The sequence below is a fragment of the Odocoileus virginianus genome, chromosome 1, assembly GCF_023699985.2.
Source record: "Odocoileus virginianus isolate 20LAN1187 ecotype Illinois chromosome 1, Ovbor_1.2, whole genome shotgun sequence".
NCBI classification, from domain to species: Eukaryota; Metazoa; Chordata; class Mammalia; order Artiodactyla; family Cervidae; genus Odocoileus; species Odocoileus virginianus.
Genome location: NC_069674.1, coordinates 52,436,288 through 52,462,196, shown reverse-complemented (window position 1 = coordinate 52,462,196; position 25,909 = coordinate 52,436,288). Strand labels below are relative to the sequence as shown.

General features: G+C 42.3%; 1 protein-coding gene across 1 annotated transcript in view; it reads right to left on the bottom strand.

Moving 5' to 3' along the window:
* The window catches only part of FKBP9 (FKBP prolyl isomerase 9), a 43,429-nt gene extending 18,634 nt beyond the window's left edge, over nucleotides 1–24,795 (bottom strand). The window contains exons 1-6 of the mRNA XM_020886050.2: nucleotides 24,139–24,795; nucleotides 10,186–10,331; nucleotides 9,463–9,652; nucleotides 9,052–9,197; nucleotides 4,287–4,476; nucleotides 76–221 (exon numbers count right to left, since the gene is read on the bottom strand). Coding sequence (XP_020741709.2) covers nucleotides 76–221; nucleotides 4,287–4,476; nucleotides 9,052–9,197; nucleotides 9,463–9,652; nucleotides 10,186–10,331; nucleotides 24,139–24,545 — 1,225 coding nt within the window. The 5' untranslated portion in view covers nucleotides 24,546–24,795. The remainder of the gene's footprint in view (nucleotides 1–75; nucleotides 222–4,286; nucleotides 4,477–9,051; nucleotides 9,198–9,462; nucleotides 9,653–10,185; nucleotides 10,332–24,138) is intronic.
* Nucleotides 24,796–25,909: the final 1,114 nt, after the last annotated feature.

Below are 25,909 nucleotides of genomic sequence, written 5' to 3'. Positions count from 1 at the left end.
AAAGGCCCTACTCCAAGCACTGTGGAAGCAGCAACTAGTCTGCTCAGCTGACCCTAGAAGGCACGCAGAGCTCACCTCTTCCTTCCTCACCGTAGCCCAGGTGAGGGGGGACCACGATCCTCCGCTTCTCTCCGATGCAGACTCCAAGTAAACCTTCGTCAATCCCGGGAATCACGTAGCCCTGCCCAATGTACGTGTCAAAAGTGCGGTTCCGCGAGTAGCTGGCAAAGAGGAAAAGAGCTTGATCACAAGGGACGCCGCAGCCGCTGTGGGGTCGGTACCGCGAAGCAGCCAGAGCGCGGAGGCCTCCAGATCAGAGGTGGGGGGCACCCTAGAGCCGGAGGACAAGCCAGCAAACATGCTCCCCTGAAATGGTGAACAAGGGTCCACACGCGGCGTGGGAGCCGCTTCCAGCAGAGATGCTCACAGAAAGAAGCCCTCCAGCACTTGGCTTTAGTCAGGTTATGAATTGGATGCAGGTTACAAGAAGCAACCACGCAGGAATGTAGCTAATGGAAACAGGACTGTACTCTTGGGGACCATGTTTAGTCAATGAAAAAAGCATCGAGGGGTCCTTAACAGAAACTAGGAATTTCTCTGTTAGCTCTTGTAAACAGTTTTATTTAGAAGTTTTAAAGTCTTCTATTACTCTAATATAAAGTTTCAAAGGAAAGCCAAAAAAGGGGGAAAAAATTAAAAAGAAATTAACAATTTCTCTAAAGAGGAGAACACCTGTTTATGGGAGACATGAATATTTGGACTGCCAGAAAAGTAGTATATGTACTGAGAGCCGTTTAACTCTCCAACCTCCACCAGGGCCTGGGTGAACCCGCCCGGCTGTAGTTGCTGCTCATCAAGCCTCCTGGTGAGTACCCGCCTTTCTCAACGCCTCTGGCAGGAGACCCGAGCATTCCGCTTAGTGGAGAGATCCAATCTCTCTGGCTCTGATTACACTATGAGTTTGGAGAGAATAGGGATAAATTTCCCAAAGCCTGATGATTCCAGAATAAAATAATAAAACTTCACATGTCAGGTCTGCTACCAAACTGAACTGCAATGATCTGTGCCCATTACCCACCCTTACATGGCACAGATGTGGCAAAAAGCTTGTCCTGAAAGAGCCAGTTCACTATCGGTGTCACTTCATCAAACACAGCCCAAGGATGATGGCCTGAGAGGAGGGCCAGCAGTGGGGCCAGGGAGATGAAAAGCAGAGCTGTGAGGGGCTCTTCCTTCTCAGCTCCCCCCAGGGACCAGAGCCACAGGGCATGAAGAAATGACAGCATCAAGTGATTCTCCTCAGTCAGGAAGCAGGCTGTCTACATACTTATCTGTATTTCATTGTATATGAATGGAAGACCTATTAAATCATCACACTAGTTCCCTGTGAAGAGGGGAACTAGGAGGCTGATGGTCAAGGAGAGGGGGAAAATGCTTCATTGTTTATCCTTTTATACTTCTAGAATTTTAAATCATGTCAATGTATCACTTAATAGGAAAAAATGATGTTTACAAAGAAAAAGAATATTCTCTATTATACAAATTAAGAAGTTACAATAGCTAAAGGTGTGATAGTGGCCCAGGAATGATAACTAGATCACTGGAAAGGGATAAAAATTCTAGACCAAGACCCAAAGTGTATATAAGAATTTAGTACATAATAAATGTCAGATTTGAGATGAGTGAGGAAAAGACAGTTATTCAATAGTGTTGGAAAAACTAGCTAACCAACTGGAAAAAAACATTTAGATCCTTATGGTAATACTGAAAACCACAATAAATTCCAGATGGATTAAAGATTTAAACATGAAAGAGTTTACAAGCATGGACAGAGTCTGTGGAAGGTTTTTAATATTTGCCTCAAGTGGTGAAAATGGAAGGGGTTGACGTGAAATTATGACATTTTACTAAATATCTTTGCATTGTTTCACTTATACAATAAGAACATAATAGTTTCTCAAATAAAAATTCTAATAGAGACTATTTTAAAGGATTAAAAAAATAAATAAGTAAATAAATAAAACAAAAATAAAATAAAATAAAACAATTAGAAGGGCATGAAGAAAATACAGGTAAATATTTATATACCCTAGACGAGGAGAGAGACTTTTAGCAAGTTATCCAAAACAGAATATATATATATGTATGTATATATGTAAGAATTTACATAAGAATAAAGGAAGCCATAAAGTAGATGTGGAATGCATTTAATAACATAAAAGGTTATATTTAAAACATATCAAAAATCACAATAACCAAAATTAAAATGCAAATAAATAAGCAATATGCCTTCAACAATAAGCAACCATAAAAGAGTTAATATCTTTAATGTATCAAGATCTAAATTAAGAAAAGGACAAATACCAATATCCTCAATATAAAAACAGGCAAAAGACACAAACAGGTAAATCACAAAAGAAAATATCCAAATAGTCAATAAACATTTGAAAGTATTTCAACCTTAATAGCAATCAAAGAAATTCAGATTAAAATTATAAAATTCTATTTTTCTCCTATAAATTAGCAAAGATAATTTATAAATGATACCTAATGTTGCTGAGTTTGCAGGGAATGGGGTATTCTTAGTGATGTAAAACCTTCCTTAAGGATAGCTTGGTAGTTATATCAAAAGCTGTAAAAATACACATAACCTTAGATCTAGAGATTCTTCTAGACATTTATCAAAAGGTAGAAAACATTGAGGATTGATTACTAAATTAAGGCAAATCTTGATAACGGAATATTACTTAGTTCTTAGGATGAGTTAGATCCCAGTATACTAAAATGGAAATCTGTTTGAAACCTAAGAAAACTGGCTCCATTAATAAGGGAAGAAATCTGGTATCTGCTAGGAAAATGGCCTTTCAACTAGAAATACAATTCCAGGGAATAAAAGACAGAACCAAGCTCATATGTGACTAATCACACACATGTGCACACACATACACACACACTGAATTTTTTTTGATAAAAAAAGAATAAAAACAACTCAATGTCATCAGTGGGGAATGGTTAAATAAATATGGTATGTTCACCAAATTCACTGCAGACAAAAAATGAGTTCTCTTGACGCATTAATATGGAAATAGTCCCAAAGTGAAAAAAAGCAAGGGGCAGAATAGTGCATATAGTACATAGCATTATGTTCTGTATGGATATGTAATACATAATGTTATATATGTATGCATATAGTATTCTAAATGCTATATTCTATAAAGGGAGAAGATATTAATAATATAACAATTGTATTTGATTATATCTGTATTAGAAAAAAATCCACACATTTGAAGAATATGAAAAGAAACTTATTAATAAAAGTGGTTAACTCTAAGTGGCTTGTGGAGCAGGGGATGTAAGGTTGGCAGGGATGATTAATACAACATATCTTAATGCATATTTTATTTTAATTTTGAACAATGTAACTATTGCCTTTTTCCAAAAAATCAAATGAAAAATTTAAAAGAAGGGATCCTAGAAGCAGGAAAAATGAATTATGCAAATAAAATTACACCATATAAAAATTCTTCTGTAATGTTTCTGGATGACTAATTAAACAGGAAGTCTCTTACCTCAGAGAGACAGGAAGACTGCTGTCACTACTTGTTTGCTCTATAGGAAGCTAAAGGAATGATTTCCAGACAACACAAACCAAATGCCTGTTGCCTGATCAAGACTGCAAGCTAAGCTTGATAAACAATACAAAACTGACTAATGACAGGCTCAGTAATTAACCTCCTAATTAGTATCAGGATGGGAGCATAATGCAGCCAAACAGTTCCTGCAGCAGATAAGTCATCAAAGTTTGCAAAGCGCTTCCACCTACCTTCTCTCTTTAATCTAACTATCTCTTTGAGAAAGGAGCTAACAACAGGGGAAAAATTGAAGATCAGAGAGGTTAAATGCTTTAATGCGCCACATACAGGGCCTGGAATCCAGGTCTATTGATACCAGGTCTGTTCTCTCCATCCAACGGCCTGGACTTCCCTTCCAGTCACTTCCTGTCTCAGACTCCAGACCTGGGTTTGTACTTGGATTGTTGAGCGCAGTCTACAGGGGTGGTGGGAGTCTTAGCATGAGCCCTCCTGCTTTCCTGCAGACCCATCTCCTACAGAGCCCGGGAGACTGTTCTAACACCCTTGAAGGAATTCAGTATCACACAATACAAATCTATACTGAAGATGAAAATACTAACTCCAGATCAGCACTGACAAGTATACAGATCATGGTCTGCCAGCTGTAAACTAGTTAATAGATGTTCTGGTCAGTGAAGGACCCTGTTTGCTCACCTGGAATCAAAGAATGTGCCGTCCAGGAGCGTGCCGTTGTAATGATACCTGAGAAAGTCCCCGCTTTGACTTCGCCGCTCACAGTTTTCAGGCACTACTTTATTCTCAATGGAAATGCCATCCTTAGGGTTATGGAGGTCCAATAACGCAACATCAAACACCAGAGATGCCTGACCAGGAATGTCTTTCCCTAGAGTGGAATGAAGTAAGATGATGAAATCAGGACACACGATTTAGGAAGGACTGTAACTACAATTCAACACCCACCACATTGGTGTTACACATTCCTTGAAGTTTTCAAGCCAGGGAAATAAATGTTCTTTCACATCTTGGGTGGTTCCCCATGGAACATTCTGTCTCACTACGGTGTCCAACCATGGGCTGACAGGTATAATTTGAAGCCTGACTTCCTCAGAAACAGGAGCAAACCGATATTAATGACATGGAGATCACTGTGACCACATTTTCTATGCCCGTGCTTGCAAATCGAGGCTCTGTGTGGGTGGTTATGCACCCACATGCAAACCCAAATACATACCTTTGTGGACTTGTTTGTGAACAGATGCAAATCACAGACATTCCAAAGCTCAGATATGGTTCTGGAGAACACTACATAGACTTGTTCTTCGGAACTCACAGTCAATTTTCAAAAAATTTATTTTATTGAAGTATAGTTGTTTTATAATGTGTTAATTTTTGCTGTATAGCAAAGTGATTCAGTTATATATATATTCTTTTTCATATTCTTTTCCATTATGGTTTACTACAGGACATTGACTGTAGTTCCCTGTTCTATACAGTAGAACCATGTTGCCCCTTCATTTCATACGCAATAGTTTCCATCTGCTAATTCCAAACTCCCAATCCATCCCTTTCCCACCACCCTCCGCTTTGGCAAACCACAGACAGTCTCTCTGTCTGGAAACTCGCAGCCAATTTTTTAAAGAGGCAAAAATTCACTCCTTTAAATGCATCCAAAACAACATATAAACAAAACTAAAGTTAGCTAAGAGGGGAAAAGGAAAATGCCACCCACAATCCAAAATAGAAATAGTCCTCAAATCATGTCTATCTCATTTCACGGTGCTACTGCTTCTCTTGGATATTCCTGACAGTGAGGATTTACTGAATATGTGCAACGGGATAATCCACATGAAGAGATTATTGGGCACTAGCTCTTCTTGCAGAAGTTCAACATCCACAAATACCTAACTCTAAACCTAGGACTCTGGGATAAAAGGAAGTTAGTTACCTGACAAACCACCTCCATCAACACTCTTACTTGCCATTTGTTATGCCATAAAAGGAGAAGGCCTGGGCAAGTGAACCACTGGGCATCCCAACCATGTGCTCCTTCAGCTGTCTCTGTTGCAGAATCATTCCCCCATCTCCTTCCCTTCAGAAGAATGGTGAAGTTTGCTCAAAGTGGGCTGCCAAGTTGGCCTTTGGCATGCCAGGTGTGATCAATCCCTTTGGAATCCTAGGTGTGGGTATGGGAGGGTGTGTGTAGAATGTTAATCTTTTGTACTTTCCAGTATCTTTTAATTTAATAGAAAACAGAACCCCTTAAAGTTTCACTTAACCCTGAAAGTGAAGTGAAAATGTTCATCGTTCAGTCATGTTCGACTCTTTGTAACCCCATGGACTGCAGCCCGCCAGGCTCCTCTGTCCATGGAGTTTTCCAGGCAAGAATACTGGAGTGGGTTGCCATTTCCTTCTCCAGGGGATTGTCCTTCCCAGGGATCAAACCCACATTGCAGGCAGATTCTTTACCATCTGAGCCACCAGGGAAGCCCTAGTGTTTTAAGTTTTTCTAGCATTATAAGGTACTACCTGAATGTTTGCTTTTTTATAACAACTTTCAGTTCAGTTCAGTCGCTCAATCGTGTCCGACTCTTTGCAACCCCATAGACTGCAACACGCCAGGCCTCCCTATCCATCATCAACTCCAGGAGTTTACTCAAACTCATGTGCATTGAGTTGGTGATTCCATCCAACCATCTCATCTTCTGTCATCCCCTTCTCCTCCCGCCTTCAATATTTTCCAGCATCAGGGTCTTTTCCAACAAGTCAGTTCTTTGAATCAGGTGGCCAAAGTATTGGAGTTTCAGCTTCAGTATCACTCCTTCCAAAGAATATTCAGAACTGATTTCCTTTAGGATGGACTGGTTGGGTCTCCTTGCAGTCCAAGGGACTCCCAAGAGTCTTCTCCAACACCACAGTTCAAAAGCATCAATTCTTTGGTGCTCAGCTTTCTTTATAGTCCAACTCTCACATCCATACATGATTACTGGAAAAACCATTGCTTTGACTAGCCGGACCTTTGTTGGTAAAGTAACGTCTCTGCTTTTTAACATGCTGTCTAGGTTGGACACAACTGAAGCGACTTAGCAGCAGCAGCAGCAGCCAGGTTGATCATAACTTTCCTTCCAAGGAGCAAGTGTCTTTTAATTTCATGGCTGTAGTCACCATATGCAGTGATTTTGGAGCCCCAAAAATAAAGTTGGTCACCGTTTCCATTGTTTCCCCATCTTTTTGCCATGAAGTGATGGGGCTAGATGACGTGATCTTAGTTTTCTGAATGTTGAGTTTTAAGCCAAATTTTTCACTCTCCTCTTTCACTTTCATCCAGAGGTTCTTTAATTCTTCTTCGCTTTCTGCCATAAGGGTGGTGCCATCTGCATATCTGAGGTTATTGATATTTCTTCCTGGCAATCCTGATTCCAGCTTGTGCTTCATCCATTCCATCATTTCTCATGATTACTCTGCATATAAGTTAAATAAGCAGGGTGACAGTATACAGCCTTGACGTACTCCTTTCCCAATTTGGAACCAGTGTGTTGTTCCATGTCCAATTCTAACTGTTGCTTCCTGACCTGCATACAGATTTCCCAGGAGGCAGGTCAGGTGGTCTGGTATTCCCATCTCTTTCAGAATTTTCCACAGTTTGTTGTAATCTACACAGTCAAAGGCTTTGGCATAGTCAATAAAACAGAAGTAGATATTTTTCTGGAACTCTCTTGCTTTCTCAATGATACAGCAAATGTTGGCAATTTGAACTCTGGTGCCTCTGCCTTTTCTAAACCCAGCTTGAACACAGGAAGTTCATGGTTCACGTACTGTTGAAGCCTGGCTTAGAGAGTTTTGAGCATTACTTTGCTAGCATGAGAGATGACTGCAATTGTGCGGTAGTTTGAGCATTCTTTGGCATTGCCTTTCTTTGGGATTGGAATGAAAACTGACCTTTACAACTTTATTGAGACTTAATTCCCATACAATTCATATACTTAAATTTATGCCTGGATAGCTGAGCAGAATGTCAAAGTTTAAAGCATTTAAAAATAACTGTTTTAAATGAACTATTTATTTTAAATATTTAAATTAGTAATTATTTAAAATAAATAAATAAAACTCCTCACATCAGGCTAGGCATCTTGTTTTATCTGGTACATTATATGCATGTAGATGAAGACAAAAGGATTTGAGAGTCAAGGGGAACAAACTTCTACTAGCCAAGGATGACACAATTTGAGTTATCAATAAGACAATAACATATCTTGAGGAGGGGAGAATTAAGGAATATTTATGGTAGCTGTTTTCAAGCTGCTTTATTTTTCTTTTAGAAGGTTTTTAAAGAAACTTCCTGCAGATCCTAAGTACCAAAAGTAGAAGTCACAGGAGAGAAGGCACGCCACTCCTGCTCTGTATACAGACTTAGGGCCAGGAAACATAGCTTGGAAAACATTATATTAAGGGGTTATTAGAAGTTGGGTACCACTATCAGTAAACTTCTTAAATAGCATCACATTTTCTTTCTTTCTTTTCTTTTTTTTTTCCTGGCCACACTGCTCAGAGGCTTGTGGAATCTTAGTTTCCTGATCAGGGATGGAACCCATGCCTCCTACAGTGGAGGCTTGAAGCCCTCACCATTGGACATCCAGGGAATGCCTCATTTCTATTCTTAACTACATATATCAGCTTGTTTAAATGCCTGAAGGTCTCATTGTTGTGTCAGCTTGTCAGTGTGATTAAATGTGCCTGAAATTCAAACATGAGTAACTAAGAAATTCTATCAGCCAGTAAACAGTTTACCATTTGTCTCCACAGTGAAACTACAAACTGAACACGAATCCAAATTAATGTATCCTCTAAAATTATATCAGTACTTTGCATTTATTCACATGGAGCTAATGCCACAGGTAAAACCCATTAAGGAGGTACAAATCAGTGAAAAAAAAATGACAATTCTGGCAGCATATGCTAAATTTCTACCTTGATGACTACAACCTTTAGACTATCTGGTTCAAATCTAATTTCACAGAAGGGAAAACATAGGCTGGAGAGGTTGGTGCCTAAGCTTACAGATTCTGAGGCAATGACAGATGGCTTACTTAACAAAAATGACCGTGAATAGATGAAGATTTCTGCATCTTAACCATCAGTCAGCAGTTGACCTAGACTAGCAGTGTCCACCAGAAGTTCTGCGGTGATGGGAGTGTTCTGTATCTGCCTGTCCAGTACAGTAGCCCTTGGAAACAAGTGTCTTTTATGTACCTGAACTGTGGCAGTATGACCAAGGTACAGAATTTAAGTTTTTATTTAACTTAATTTCAATGTAAATAGCTAAATATAGCTGGTGGCTACCCTACTGGACACTGCAAGTCTAGACCAAAAGTTCTGGTGGGTTTCACCTGGTAAGTTAAACCAACCACTGCAAAAGGAATAAAGACAGATGACAGTAGCTTGAAGAATGGGAAGGACTTACCATCTCCATCTTCTCCATAGGCCAGAAAAGGAGGAATGGTGATGATGCGTTTTTCTCCCACACACATCCCCAACAGCCCTTTATCCATTCCAGGAATCAGCCAGCCAATTCCCACATAGGTGTCATATGTTTTCATGCGATTGTGACTGAAAACCAATGAGAAAAGTGAGAAGTTCCATACCATGAGGGCATTTCTAACTCATCCTTCAGAAGCTTTTTGTTACCTCAAACTCAGCTGACCAATGGATTCATACCCATCCCTGGAGAAAAGGCAGGTATGCACCTTTTTCCCAATCACAGAGCACTTGGGAACAAGTTCCTTTTCTGGTTTCTCCATGGCCATAAAAAGTGGATGAGACAGAAGGAACTAAGCGGCATTTCAATGATACTAGTACAAATGGCAGGACTTACCTCGAATCAAACAGTGTCCCATCCAAGAATGTTCCATTGTAGTGGTATCTTACAAAATCAGATACCTGGATGGTCCGAGGGCAAGTGGGAGGCTTGAAGTAAGTGTGAATCTGAACCTGATCTTCCGAATTCCAAATATCCATCAGAAGTACATCAAAATGAAGCACTGAATCTGGGGGGATCACACCAGCTAGAAAATAAAGAGAGCTCACACTAAGAAGCTGCTGCCTTTCAAAGAAACACCAAGGATGCTGCCAAGGTGAATGGAAGCCAGAAGGGCTCAAGAGGTCATATACAATTCCAAAATGAGTGACGTTCCCTCCAAATGAAAAAAAAAAAAATTTTTTTTTGGCCATACCCTGCAGCTTGTAGGATCTCAGTCCCCCAACAAGGGATTTAACCCGGACCAAAGCAATCAAAGTCCAGTATTCTAACCACTAGACCAGCAGAGAACTCCCTCCGAGTGAAAGTTAAATAAAAGAGGAAAAACAAAAATTTCCTCTCAACAAGAATAACATTCAGTATACCTGTGTTAATAACACTTCTTTCATATCTAGAATAAATAAACTTCAGATGAAATTTCAGCCGTGTGTGAGTGTTTACTGCTTTTCATTTTCCACTACCTGAAGCTTCAAAAGACTCTCTATTCTGCCTGACTGAAGAGCCAGCAAATGTTCTGGTTGTTTTGGCAAATGTTTTCACAAGTACAGAACAAACACTTACAAACGCCATCACTTCCATAGGCCAGCTTTGGAGGGATCTTCACAAACCGCCTCTCATTTACACACATCCCGACCAGAGCTTGATCCATCCCTGCTATTAGCTGTCCTTTTCCCACGAACACGTTGAAAGTGGAGTCTCTGTCGTAGCTGGAAACCCAAAGGAGAAGGAGAGAGAAAAACAGTATAAATAAGCCAACCTTAGTGAAGCCAACCTGTAAAAAAGTACCCATGGACACAGTGAGGTCCCTGCAAAACAACAAACCCACATATCTATTCTGATGCAGGCAATGTCTTCACTGGACAGTACTTGCAGGGTTGAGGGTTTTTTTTTTTTTAGAGTTGAGATTTTTAAATTACCTTGAATATTGCCAGCAAATCTAGTCAGTTAAGCATCGTGATAACTCTCTCTGGAAAAAAAAAAATAGAGAGTAGGAAATGGCAACCCACTCCAGTATTCTTGCCTGAAAAATTACATGGATGGAGGAGCCGGATGAACTACAATCCAGGGGGGTCATAAAAGAGTTGGACATGACTTAGTGATTGAGCTTGCACACACACAATGTATATCATTTTTACTGCTGTGTAAAGCAAATAAAGATCATTCTCAAAATATTATGGCTTAAATAATATATATGTCAAGTTTGTTGCAAAACAGCTTACCAATTCTTCCATTAAAAAAAGAATCACTTACTCCATTTCTATGTGATTGGTACCTAAGAGCAACATCACAGATACTAATGTGCAAATTAATACTAACTTTCTTTTTCAAATTTATTTTTATTGAAGCAGAGTTGAGCTACAATGCTGTGTTAATTACTCCTGTACACCAAAGTGACTTAGTTATATACACATGTGCATGCTCAGTCGCTCAGTCATGTCCGACCCTTTGAGATTCCATGGACTACATCCTGTCAGGCTCCTGGAATTTTGCCTGTGGAATTTTCCAGGCAAGAATACTGGAGTAGGTTGCCATTTCCTACTGCAGAGGATCTTCCCGACCAAGGGATCGAATCCGCATCTTCTGTGTCTCCTGCAGTGGCAGGCAGATTCTTTACCACTGAGTTACCTGGGAAGCTCATATATATGTATATATGTATGTGGATATATATTCTTTTTCATATTTATTTTCCATTATGGTTTATCACAGGATAGTGAAGCTAGTTCCCTGTACTATACAGTAGGCCCTTGTTGTTTATCCATCCTATATATACACCAGTTTACATCTGCTAATTCCAAACTCCCACTTCTACCCTGTCCCACCCCCTTCCCCTTGGAAACCACCAGTCTATTTTCTAGATTCCAGATTTTGTTTCTGTTACTAATTTGCCTTTCTTTTCTTTTAAGTCACTAAATTAAACAAAGATGCAGTGTGGTGTAGCATGAAGGGCACTTGAACTCTTTTAACCTCAGTTTCTTCCACTGCAAAATGTGAGTGACAAAAATAGCCATCACAGGATCTGTATAATACAGGAATGTGAAAAGGGCTCTGAAAACCCCAGGATTATGCCAATATTACTATACATAATTATTGCAGGTGACAGAAAGTCTGAAGTAATCTTTAAGTCACTAATAAATGTGTTTTAAAGGCTAACTGGTGATGGCCTGAAGCAGGAAAATAAATAATGGAATCATGGCTACAATCCAAGTTCTCATCCTCTTTAATGCCAAACTTAGCAGCAACAAGGGGGTGCCAATAAGGAGACTTTACTAGGGGCTTTGGGGAATATAAAAAATTCCAAGGCATGGACTTTGCCTATAAGTACCTTATAAACTGACAGAGGCACCCACAGAGTTTTAGACACTGTGTTTAAGAAAATAACTACAAAAAAAAGAAAAGAACTACAGAGCTTGGTTTGTAATAATAAAATGCTGGAAATAACTTAGAAGTCCAAGAGTATGGCACTGGTTGTATATAAGACAAAGACATATAATAAATTCTCTATGGTCATTTAAAAATAAAAGATATCTGCTATAATTATATAATGTATAGCATTACAATACATAACTATAGTTAATAAAATACTGTATAGTGAATAGAGTTAATGTTGACTATAGCTAACAATACTGTATTGCATTATTAAAAGTTGCTAAGAAAGTAAAATCCTAAAAGTTATCGTAAAAAAAAATTTTATAACTATGCATGATAATGGATATTAACTCTTAGTGTGGTGATCATTTTGCAATATATATGAATATAAAATCATTATGTTGTTTACCTAAAACTAATATAATGCTACATGTTAATTATACATCAATGAAAAGTTTTTTAAGATTTTATGCATTGGCACAGAAGAACATACACGTGAAGAGAAAAGAGCAGGTTATAGAACCACATATAAAATAATCCCATTTTGAATTTACTTATATAGTTGCATATGAAAAATCCACAAGGTGAAATATGAAAATACTATCTATAGTAATTTATGAGTACAAGATTTCAAGTGGCTTAATGTATCTTCTCTTTAATTCTCTCAATTTCAAAATGATCATGGAATACAGTCAGCCCTCTGTATCCTCAATTTTCACTTCATGGATTCAACCAACTGGAAATTAAAATTTTTTTCATTTCTGAAAGTTCCAAAAAGCAAAAACTCGAATTTGTTGAACACTGGCAATCATTTACATAGCATTTGCATTGTATTAGGTATTAGAAGTAATCTAGAGATGATTTAAAGTATACAGGAGTGCCTTGGTTACATGCAAATACTACACCATTTTATATAAAGGACTTGAGCATCTGAGGCTTTTGGTATCCAAAAGGGTCCTGGAACCTGACCCCCGCGGATACTGAGGGATAACTGTGCTTGTGTAATAAAGCTTAAGAGCTGTTGGAATTCACCTCATTAGGATGTGCTGCCCTTCTTTGGTAAATTACTTCTACCTTTTTCTCATTTTCCCCAATGATCAGCTTGGGAGAGCAGCACAGTCCACCTCACCACCCATCAGGACAGCTTTGTCAGATCTGTCCCCTCCTTCTCTTTCTCCTCCTAGCTTTATAGTCCATTTTACTGCCTTCCTTTCTCCAAGGCCAGTGAACAGAAAGCAAATGTCCAAGTTCTGGCTAACAAGCCAGAGGACAAAAGCGCATGATCAGCTTTGTGCCCAAGTGGCTCTACATCTCCACCCTCTATCTCCAGGGGAACAAAAAACCACCCTCGGAATGCCAGCTGTCCAATTTCACTTGGCTGGGATCTTGCCACACCCTGAACCGTCATCAAACTGGAGGGTTTAGGTTAACAATGGACCAGAATTTAGGCTTCAAAAGCTTCCCAGGCACAGAACATGTGCAAACAGCAACAATGCACAGGCTGGAAACTTTACAGTTTTCATTCACAGAACCCAAAATTAATGAGAGTTTTTAATAATAACTACTATTTAGAGAGTATTTATTATGTGTCAGGCACAGGGGCAACTAAGCTTTTCTATATGTGCTAAGTCGCTTCAGTTATGTCCAACTCTTTGTGACCCCATGGACTGTATAGGCTCCTCTGTTCATGGGATTCTCCAGGCAAGAATACTGGAGTGGGTTGCACCTTCTCCAGGGGATCTTCCCGACCCAGGGATTGAACCAGCAGCTCTTATGTCTTCTGCATTGGCAGGGCAATTCTTTATCACTAGTGCCACCTGGGAAGCCCAAGCTACTCTATACACTACCTCATTTAATCCTCATACAACACTTTAAGTATCAGTAAGTACTGATACTCAGGTCCCTTGAAGTTGAAAAAATTTCTCAAGTGCACAAAATTAGCCAAATGAGAAAAAAAGTTAGAACCCAGGACTGTCTAAGTGTCACCCTCCAGGCACAGAGCCTCCCTAGATGGTGTATAAAAACTAGTGTGGCCTTATGGCATTAATTTATTCATTTAATGACAATCAAGAAGATCTCTGGAGAAGGAAATGGCAACCCACTCCAGTATTCTTGCTTGGAGAATCCCATGGACAGATGAGCCTGGCAGGCTACAGTCCATGGGGTCCAAAAGAGTCAGACACGATTTAGTGACTAAACAACAACAGCCTAAGCAACATGCCCAAAACAAAAAACACCTTTCCAAAAGAAAATATATAATTTACATACATGAGAAACTAACAAACAATGCAAGGCCAGTTTTGTCTACTGCTGAAAACTCTAACCATCTGGAAAAATAAATCGTTCTGAGCAAGTCTATGCTGATCACTCCGACTAGCACAAATTCATGTGCAGGGTCCTGCCAGGAGTTGGTCATGAAAATTATTTCTGCGACCGCTGGAATTAGCACTTATTCAGCGTATCCCAATATCTGGCTGTTTTGCAGATGCCCCAGCCAAGGTCCTGCAGGAAACAGATGATATGCCTCAAGTAGACAACTCCAGGGCACTGTGTGCAGGGTGCAGAGAAACATCAAGGGACAGTGCAACAGCTCTGGGGACAAGTAGGGAGTGCTGTCACACCCAGGCCTGAAGCATCCAGGGACAGACAGGGAGCTCAGAGCACCTGACAGAAGCTAAGCTAGGACCTTTGGTTTAGGAACACAGCCCATGTGATGACTGTACAGGCAGGAAGTCAGAGGAATAAATATCTCCACCTCACCCTCCCTACTCCCTCTGATCTCCTGAGGATGTCCCATTGGCTGAACCCAACTAGAAGCCAGACTACAAGGGGGTCACCGATATAACCCATATTATGCACACGTGGTCCATATAGGTCAACCTCCCAGAGCAAAAAGAAGTGGAATTGGGGGTAAGGGGACCTAGAAAGGCAAATGGAAATTATCCAGAATGGGACTTCCCTTCCCAGCAGGCGACGTGGACTCGATCCCTGATAGGGGAACTAAGACCCCACATGCTACAGGATGTGGCCAAAAAAAAAAAAAAAAAAGTGTTGTTTTTTTTTTTAATGGAAATTATCCAGCACATCCAACACCCCCCTTTCCTCTCCACCAGCTTATTTTTTCTCCCCTGATCATTCATTCTTGTAGACCCTTAGATTACTGACACTTCTACCTTCCTCTGCCCCCAGTGGGGATTGGGGTGGCTACAGCAGCCTCCAGTGATGCTCTTCAAGATAATTAGCCCAAGGACCACTAAGACAGAAGCCATCAGCTAACACCCATCGTCTTCAACTCACTCAGCTGCTGCACACAAGCACATATTGTCCTGTGCTCACTCCTCAGGACAGGTAACTACCTCCCTCTGTAGCTGCGTTCTTGAAGATCCCACACTGGAGCTCTATTTCCGAATGTAGGTTTCAATCTGCAGTGAGGATGAACTTTAAAAAGAACACAAGGCAAACTGAACACCCTCCTTTCTCAAGAGCCCCTACAACTCATTCCTTCGTCAAGTTCCTCAGCTTCTCTTTTTTAAAAAGAACTTAAAAAACCAGTGCAGGGACCCTTGCTGTCAAAAGATGGCAACATTTTGGATTGTGGAAAGGGAAGGAAAGAGCAGAAACTGATGCAGAAGGGAAGAAACAGAATTTAGGTGTATACAAAAGGGGATCTGGCCAAAGGTAGACACCATGTGCTGCCCAGAGGCTGCAGAGTGAAAGACGAGCAAGAGGGCAGAAGGAAACCTGGAGTTTGAAAGCTGGAATTCAGAACAGCTACACCTCACTGCGAGCCCCTTCCCAACTCCCGTAGCTTAGCAACCATAATTTTAAGCTTTACAGAAATTATTTAACTGCTTTTAAAATTCAGTATATGTGCATTGATTTTAAAATTAAATTAATTTTAAAACTTTTTGCCAAAAATTGACATACATGTATACTGCCTGTGGTTGAGATTATTCTGATCTCAGGTTCAGAAGCAAAGTTAAAATGGCCATTACCAAAGGGAAGAGAATATGGCCCTACGGTTAGCAGAGCTGAGGCTCTGATCAATGATAAAAGGAAAAGATAGCTTGCTCTAAATGCAATTTTATATTTAGTTTAGACAAATGAAAACTGGATACATTACTCCTGTCACATCTTTACTGAGGTATAATTGACAAAAAGCGTACATATTTAAGGTGTGTACACTGAAATCATTGCCACAGTTAAGCTAATTAACATATCCATCACCTCACATAGTTACCATTTTCTTTTTTAAAATTTTATTTATTTATTTGACTGTGCCAGGTTTTAGTTTTGTCATGCAGGATCTAGTTCCCCAACCAGGGATTGAACACAGGCCCCCTGCATCAGGAATTCAAAGTCTTATCCACTGGACCACCAGGGAAGTCCCTTCTTTTTGTTTTTGTGGTAAAGACATTTAGTTTTACCTTTTTAGTAAAAGGTATACTTATGTTAAGCACACAATACAGTGTTATTAACTATACTCACAATGCTTCACATTAGACTGAATAAACTTGTCTTGAACATTAAAGAGACCGCCATATTTTAAGAATTCATAACAGGAGGGAAACAAGTTAATAAAGAGCCAGTCCACTGGGCACAGGAACCACTGCTGGTGTTTCAGAATCTATCAGATGGCTGGTCACCTGGGATACAAGGACTGTGGTCCTTGCCCAAGCCCTTGGTGAATAAGACTCACGAAATGCTCAAAAGCAGAAACTCATCTCCTAGCTGGATGCCTAATACTGGGAAGACGCAGGTGAGATTCAACACCCTCCCCAAGCTGAATTCCACCACTAAGCTGGGGCCCAACTCAGAAGTGAGGAGGCCAAAACTGATGTTTCTGCCTCCCACCCCTGCTCCCCACACTTCTTACTCCCAAAGGTGACTCTGGGCTTCCTAGACACTCCAGCAAGAGTATCTCCCTCAAACAACCAACTCTACCAGCAACTAAAGAGCCCTGGCAGAGGGGAAAGGCAAGCTATTAATGATCTACCCAGATGGAAAAATGAGAGGAATAGAGAGAAGGTGAGAGAGAAAAGAGGAGTGAGGAGGAACAGAAAGAGCGCACCTACTCACACCTCCATGGAGGGTCAGACCTTAACCTGTGAGAGGTTGGATTCGACAGTCTTTGGTGCATTAAAATATCATTAAAAGAAAAACTTTGCAAAGGAAAGTAAAATCATTACACTGCTGTTGTAGATTTTTGTTTTCAAGCAACTGCACAAGTTAAAATGTCAGATCTCTAGAAATAATTCTTTTTTCACACAAGTTCTCATCCCAGTAAAATGCCGTAGTAGTTGGTGGTTTAGTCACTAAGTCATGTCCAACTCTTATGACCCCATGGACTGGGGCCCACCAGGCTCCTCTGTCCAGTCCACAGGATTTCCTTGGCAAGAATATGGGAGTGGGTTGCCATTCCCTTCCCCAGGGGATCTTCTCAGCCCAGCGATGGAACCCATGTCTCTTGCATTGGCAGGCAGATTCTTTTCCATTGAGCCACCTGGGAAGCCCTTCAGTAAAATATAGCCAACTTAAGTAATCAATATGAATGTATCACTGCTTATAGTGATGCACAAGTGAAATTAAAAGCAATGCCATTAAGTCTTTAAAAAAAATTATTTATTTATCTGGCTGCACCAGGTCTTAGTTGTGGCACTTGGGATCTTCGATCTTAGTTGTGGCACACAGAATATTTAGTTGCAGCATGTGGGATCTAGTTCTCTGACCAGGGGTCAAACCCGGGTTGAGCAGAGTCTTAGCCACTGGATCAACAGAGAAGTCCTAATGCCACTAAATTTTCAAAGAGGACATTAAGTCAGCCTACCAATGACTGCATAAAACTCTAGTAAGAAGAATGAAAAAGAAGGATTTTACCTCAAGTTATTAAAACTGCACTGGGCAGCTTCTCTTTCTTTATGTGGCTTTTCCATGGAAAGGTTTCCTATGTAGATCCACACTTATTTTTTTTTAATAATTTTATTTATATATTTATTTTTGACCGTGCTGGGTCTTCATTGCTGCATGGGTTTTTCTCTAGTCACAGAGAGCGGGAGCTACTCTTCTTTGCAGTTTGAGGGTTTCTCATTGTGGTGGTTTCCGTGTTCCAGAGCACGGGCTCCACAGGGTGCAGGTTTCAGGAACTGCAGTACTTGGGCTCAGGAGCTGCGGCTCCCAGGCTCTAGAACACAAACTCAGTAGTTGGGGTGCTCGGGCTTAGTTGTTCCGAGGCACCTGAGATCTTCCCAGATCCAGGATCAAGCCATGTCTCCTGCATTGGCAGGCAGATTCTTTACCACTGGGTTAACCAGGGAAGCCCCAGATCCACACTTTAAATGCTTCCCGCCTAAGAGAGGGTGCCCTGACCTGACCAGTCTCCCTGCCACCACTTAGCCCGTTGGATCCACCCTGACACCATCCAAGGTACTGCCCAGCCCTCTGGCTCCTCTCTGAGATCCAATCCTGCCAAAAGGATGAGAAAACACACTTTCACTTAACATGTGACTTTATACCCACAGCAAGGGTGAGGGAGTTGAGGTTCACAATGGGACCAATCAAATGGGAGAGATCCTGGGAATGTGGAATTGAGACAGATTCCAGTTAGTCAGCATTACTGGACCCAAGAGGTCATGTATGTGGCACAGAAAGCCTGCTGGAGCTCTCTCCGGGAGGAGTCGGGGGAATCAGCCCCTCTGCAGTCCCTCAGAGAGATGCAGAAAGTCACCTCTGCTCACAATTCTGGATCCTCAGGAGGAATGGAAGATCCTTCCAATAAATTCCCTCCTTTTCTCCTTATGCCAGCTACAATGGTTTTCTGGGCCCTCCCCACTCCCTGACTTGAGGGTAGGGATTTTTAATAGATTTTGTTCTTTTAGGGCAGTTTTTCATTTTTGTTTTGCTTTACAGCAGTTTTGAGTTCACAGAAAAATTGAGCGGAAGATACAGAGATTTCCTTTATACCCCCTGCCTGCACCCAATGCCATATGCACATACATAGCCTCCTCCATTATCAGCAGAGTGTATCACCAGAGTGGTACATTTGTTATAATCAATGACCTACAGTGACATGTCATTATCACTGAAAGTCCATAGTTTTTACATCAGGGTTCACTCTTGGTGATATATATTCTGTGCATTTGGATAAATGTAAAATAACATGTATCCACCATCAGAAGCAGGGACTTTTGTCTGTTTTATCTCTCCTACATAAGCAACTAGAATAGTAGGTATTCAATAAATATTTGTTGAATAATGAATATATAAAATGAAGCTGACCTCCATTATGAGTTTATGATTCTTTTAAAGCAATGGTTCTCAAAATGTGGTCCACACCATCAGCATCATTTAAGGACTTGTTAGATATACAGATTCCCAGGCCCCATCCCAGAACCTAATCAGAAACTGTGTATAATAAGCTCTCCAGGTGATTCTGATGCATGTACAGTTTGAACACCACTGAATCTAAGCATCTACAACTCTATAATACCCAACAGGGCAGGTAGTGGGCACACAGTAATATGTACTATTACTTTTTTAAAAATATTTGTTTATTTATTTTGCTGTACCAGGTCTTAGCTGTAGCACTCAGGATCTTGAACCTTCATTGCAGCATGCAGAATCTTTAGTTGTGGCATGTGAACTCTTAGTTGCAGATTATGGGATCTAGTTCCCTGCACAGGAATTGAACCCAGGCCCCCTGCATTGGGAGCATGGAGTCTTAACCACTGGACCACCAGGGAAGTTCCTACAGTAATACTTACTGAATGTATAGACTTTAGGGGCCTGCAGACAGGCCTGAAGGCTGTGACCAGGATGCTGGTTTTGCCTGCTAAAGATAACAGGAACATGTCAAACTTCAGTCCCTTACTACTTGGAATGCTATGGAACTCTTCAAAAGCTGACTCAAGAGTGGTGGACAAGGAGCTCCCAAGGACTGAAGGGTGAGAGCAGGAGCCCCCCCCAGAAACCTGCAGCGGGAAGCTGCCGTCTTCTCCTTCAATCTAGAACAGTAGCCGCAGAGCAAGCTAACAAGCCTGAGGAGGCTCCAAAATAAAATGAAACCATGCCTAAGCCAGTGACCAAGGGCTGAAGGCCTGGGCCTCCTGGCAGCTGCAAATACCCATAAGCTGAAAAGACACCAACTGTCCCCACGTGCCAGGCACAAATGCAGGAAGAATGCTTTGTGGAAAGAAAAGGCGTTTGTGTTTTATGACTCTGGTCAGACTGACAGCCATCATTTTCTTCTGGGCCAAACCTCCAAATTAACAGCCAAAGCCCAAAGCACCTAGATTTCTGCTTCCCTAAGCTCTTTGTGTGGAGAAGGCAATGGCACCCCACTCCAGTACTCTTTGACTGGAAAATCCCATGGACGGAGGAGCCCGGTAGGCTGCGGTCCACGGGCTCGCTAAGAGTCGAACACAACTGAGCAACTTCACTTTCACTTTTCACTTTCATGATTGGAGAAGGAAATGGCAACCCACTCCAGTGTTCTTGCCTGGAGAATCCCAGGGACGGGGGAGCCCGATGGGCTGCCGTCTAAGGGATCACACAGAGTCGGACACGACTGAAGTGACTTAGCAGCAGCAAGCTCTTTGTGATGGACAGGGAAGCCTGTCCGTCTTCCCTGGTGATGGACAGGGAAGGTACCGCATCTTCCCTTGGTGACGGACAGCGAAGCCTGGCGTGCTGCAGTCCATGGGGTCGCAAAGAGTCAGACACAAGTGAGCAACTGAACTGAACTGAAGCTCTTTGTGAAAGAATAGCAAAGGAATGCTCTAATATACTTCATAAATTCCCAAAGGAATGGGGGCCCTAGAAGGAAACACATTAATCAGTCACCTACTGTGTACCCTGCTCCCACCATTCCATTGTCTGCACTGCAACCACAGGGATTTTTTGTACGATAAAAAGCAGTTCTGGTCTCTCACGCCCGAGATTAACTCTTCAATGGCTTCCCATTGTCCCTAGACAAAGACCAAACTCCACAGCCAGACAGAGGAGAGCTCTCAAAAGCGGACGCTGTCTCTCTGAGCTCCTTTCACCTCCTCTTTTTCCCCCTCTGTCACTCCTCTACTCCAAGCTCAGGCCATCTAAGCAGCTTTCACATGCCCCCTCTGCCGGGCCTCTGCATATGCTCTTCCCTCCGCCAGTCACGCCTTTTCTTCCCCACCCCCACCCCCAGCCCTAATCCCTCAGTTCTTCCTGGTAAATTTTAATCCTCCTCAGATTTTATTCCTGCTGTCCCAGAACTCCATCTTGACCAGCCCTCAACCAGGCACACATGCAGAGACACACACAAACTTCCCAGGTGGCACTCGTGGTAAGGAATCCACCTGCTAATGCAGGAGATGCAGGAGACACAGATCAAACCCTGGCTCTGAAAGATCCCCTGGAGAAGGGAATGGCATCCCACACCAATATTCTTTCCTGGGAAATCCCAAAGACAGAGGAGCCTAATGGGCTATAATCCATGGGGTCGCAAATAGTCGGACACAACTGAAGTGACTTAACACATATCCTCGAACTCCATCTTGACCAGTCCCACAACCAGGCACAAACACACAAATACACACAACATACAGTTAAACTTTCTAAGTGGTTACAAAGCTCCTTGCCATTCTTCCATCATACATGAGTGACCTACAAACTTGAGACTCTGGCACTAAACTGCCTAGATTCAAAGCCCCACTCCACCACTTAGTAGTTATCATCTTGGGTAAATTATTTGAACTTTCTGAGCCCCAATTTCTTCATTTGTAACAAGATGGTATTGTATTGTGAGGTTAAAAGAATTCAGTGTAGTTCATATATGTAAAGGCACAAGGTAAGAACTATCTGTGAACTCTATGTCAGAGACAGAAGGGTGTGCTATTATTCTTTCTGTACTTAACACAGTGTATAATTGTTTGGACAATAGCCAGAGTGCAGGGAGGGAACACCGTCTTCAGGGCAGACATTGCATATACATTTGGAATTTCCACTGTCCCTGGGTCAGGATGATCCCCTGGAGAAGGAAATGGCAACCCATTCTAGCATTCTTGCCTAGGGATCTCCAAGGACAATGGAGTTTGGCAGGCTACAATCCATAGGGTTGCGAAGAGTCAGACATGACTGAACAACTAACACTTTCTCTTTTCACTTTTACACTGCCTCACAGTGGCTGCCATTTTAGAGGGTAGAAAGTATTAGATGATTTGTTCCAGTGGGAATTATTAATTAACATCAGCATAAGCAGGAAAGTCTTAATTATTTTCTAACTAGTGAAGCAAAAGAAGATATACAAATGGCCAATAAACTCATGAAAAGATGTGCAGCATCATTCACCATTAGAGATTCATGAATCAAAACCATAATGACCTACTATTTCATATCCACTAGGATGGCTATAATCAAAAAGGCATACAATTACAAGTGTTGGTGAGAACATGGCGAACCAGGAACTCTCATATATTGCTGTGGGATTGTAAAATGGTGCAGCCACGTTGAAAACAAGTTTGGCAATTCCTAATAGGACCCAGCAGTTCCACTCCTAGGCATATATCCATAAGAGATGAAAACATACGTCCACACAAAACCTTGTATATGAATGTTCATAACATCATTATTCATAATAACCAAAAAGTGTAAATAACTCAAAAGCCCCTCAGCTAATTAATAGATAAAATATGATATGGAGTATTATACAGCCATAAATAGGAATAAAGAGCTCATATATGCTACAGCATAAATGAACCAATGTAATGTGAAAGAAACTAAAGCCAAAGGCTGCAAATGGCAAGATTCCATAAAGAGACAAAAAGTAGATCAGTGGTTACCTAGACCTGGAGGGGAAAGAAGTGATTGCTGATGGGTTTCTTTTTTTGGAGTGTAGAAAATATTCTAGAATTAGAGAGTTGTGATGATTTCACAACTCTGTGAATATACTAAAAAAAAAAAAAATTGAATCATACACTCTAAATGGGTGAATTGTATGGAATGTAAATTATATCTCAATGAACCTGTTTGAAAAAGAAGCAGCAACTGAAACAATATGAGAATGAATATTTCTCAGTGCTTGCTATGTGCCACGTCAAATACTAACCAGCTTTTGTACATACACTCACTGTCTGGAATTTTTTAAAAGGCAAGAAAGACTAAGAGTACCTTTTAAAAGATAACCTCAGGAATCTTAGCCCCGCCTCAAGCACAAAACAGATGTTAACAAATAGTTCTCTTTACTTAACCTGGTGATTCGAGAAGAGAAGTGTGGACACAGACCTAGGACCGTAACAAAGTCTGGGGAAGGAGAGCAGCTTGGAGCTGGAGAAGGGGCCTATTAATCCTAATGCTAAACTGGGGAAGCTGAGAGAGGTGCTGTGATCTTGTTGCAGATTCAAGGGCAGGAACTGTGGACACCGTGCATGGGGCGAAGCTGAGTGACGGCTCTGGACTACCTCCTGCCCAGGGAGTTTTTTGTAAGGCCATAAGGGGAGGGTGGTAGTTAATTGGTACAAATCCTGGACTTGAATTGTTCGGGTTCCAAAATGATCTCGCTTAAACAAGTTTCTCAGCCTGCATGGGCTCAAGTTAACTCACTGGCAAAATAAGGGTAATGATAATACCTACACAGAAAACTGTAGTTAAGAATTAAATAAGCTCGTTACATGGAAAGCACTGAGAACCACCCTGTAACAACTCCATAAATGTTAGCGGCTGCTATCGCCACATCCATCACCATCATCATCGAGAGGCATGAATGACTTGACACTCAAGGGCCTTGCCAGAATGGAGACAGACAGGCAGACACTAGCATTTACTCTCGGGGGTCTGCTAGGGGGCCAGCTCTTTACGAAGATTTCGCGCGTGTTACTGCGCAGGGCGGAGAAGGAGTGGGTGATCTGCTCCAACCCCGCTGCGCAAGGTCCCAGGAAGATTCCAGCCCACCAGGCAAGTAAAAGGGCCGGCAGGCTCGAGGGACCCCGCAGCCCCCAGGCTGAAGGGATTAAGGGTCGGGGGAGCTCCGGGGCGAGAAGAGGGAGAGGGAGGAGCGGGCTCGAGGGGCGGAGCTGGGGGAGGTCCGCCGGGAGGGAAAGGCCTGTCCGGAGACCGGGAAGCCGGAGAACGGGCGCTGCAGCCTTGGAGGTCTGGCTGGCGCGCCGGGCGCGGTACCTGGAGTCGAACTTCTGGCCGTCGGGGAACGTCCCCACGTAGTGGTAGCGCACGAAGTCGCCGCTGCGCACGGCGCGCGGACACTCATCCGGCACGAAGCGCCGCTCGATCTGCAGCTCCGAGTCCGAACCCAGCCCCAGGCCCGCCACAGGGGCCGCCTGCCCGGTCACCCAGAGAAGCAGCAGGAGCAGCGGCGGCGGCGGGGGCCGCCAACTCCGGGCCCTGATCGCCATCGGGGGCGAGGAGAGGAAGGGGCGCGGTGGGGAGCCTCGAGGGCGCGCGGAGCTTGGGCGGCGCGGGTCGGGCCTGGATGTGCAGCGGCCTTTGCAAACGTGGAAAAGACTCCCGGCCCTCTCCCGGCTGCAGCAGCCACCCCCTCTCTCCCGCCCCCCGCCCCCCGGCCACATCCGAGGGAGGGGAGGAGCCGCGGCCGCGAGCCAGGACAGCCGTGCTGCGCCCCGCGCCGCCCGAGCCGGCCGAGTCCCGTGAGCTGGCCCGCCCGGGGAAGAGGCGGGCCTTCTAAAAGTTCAAAGGGATCAGTCCCCGAGGGAGAAATCAAGAACTCTTTGGGATTGGGCTGCGATCCACAGCTAAAAGAGAAAGACTTTTCTGGCCCAGGCAAACCCGCGGATCTCTGCCTACCCCTAGAGACTCCGGATTTAGGGCCCCTAGAGGCTCCTACGTGGCCGCGGATCCAGTTACCCTTTGCTGATTTGGGAAGGGAGGAAAACTTCTTTTTAAGGAACCTCAGTTTCAAGGCTGGATTCTACGTTGAAACAGACTGAAGCCATCTTTGAGATTTCTTTCCCCGGGATTTTCTTTTAATACTTAAGAGAAAGGGGAGACTCTGTGACAGTTGCCCAGAGGAAAGTTTTAAGATGTTGTGAGTGATACTTAATGGCAAACATCCCACATGGTCCCACCCCCGTGACTAAGGTAGTTAAGACTTCACATTACAGACCCAGATTCTGCGGGGAAATTTACTAGACTAGTTAAATGCTTTCTTGGTTTAGAATTGTTTGTTCTTATTTATTGAAACTTGGACTAATGAAAGCAAATCACCAAAGGTTTGTCAACTTGTTTTGGAAGCAAACAATCCCAATACCAAAACCTGGCAAAGATAGCAATGGAGAGAGAAGCTGGGTACCAACCTATTTTCTAACTAAAAATGCTAACAAATGGTGAGTAAATTGAATCCAACTTATTAAAGGGAAAAAAAAATTATGTGGACTATCTAAGTGACCTGCAAACTAAGTCTGTCCTCTGTAAGATGAAGATAAAATGTGATAATTGTTTTAAAAATTATTATTAGAGTATTATAGATTTTATTAGATTCAGGATCTAATGAGAAGCTACATGTAGCATTAAAGAAATGTCCACTATTCCTAATAGAGCTTATTTTATTGAAATAGAAAACCTACTAAAACAATTCAACCACCGGTAAGTTGAATTTGGGGTGATAATTTGCTTCCTTCTACCGACTCGATGGACATGGGTTTGAGTAAGCTCCGGGAGTTGGTGGTGGACAGGGAGGCCTGGCATGCTGCAATTCATGGGGTCCAAAGAGTCGGACACGACTGAGTGACTGAACTGCAATAAACTGATGTACTTTTCATTAGTTCTTTATGATTTTTAATAACTCTGCCAGGTTTTACACAGAAACAAACAAAAAAGTCAGCCTGGTTCCAGGCAGGAATCTTGCACTCCCTTGCTGTGACTGTGGGCAACACATGCTACCTAGCTGGGCCTTGGTTTCTTCATCTGCAAAATG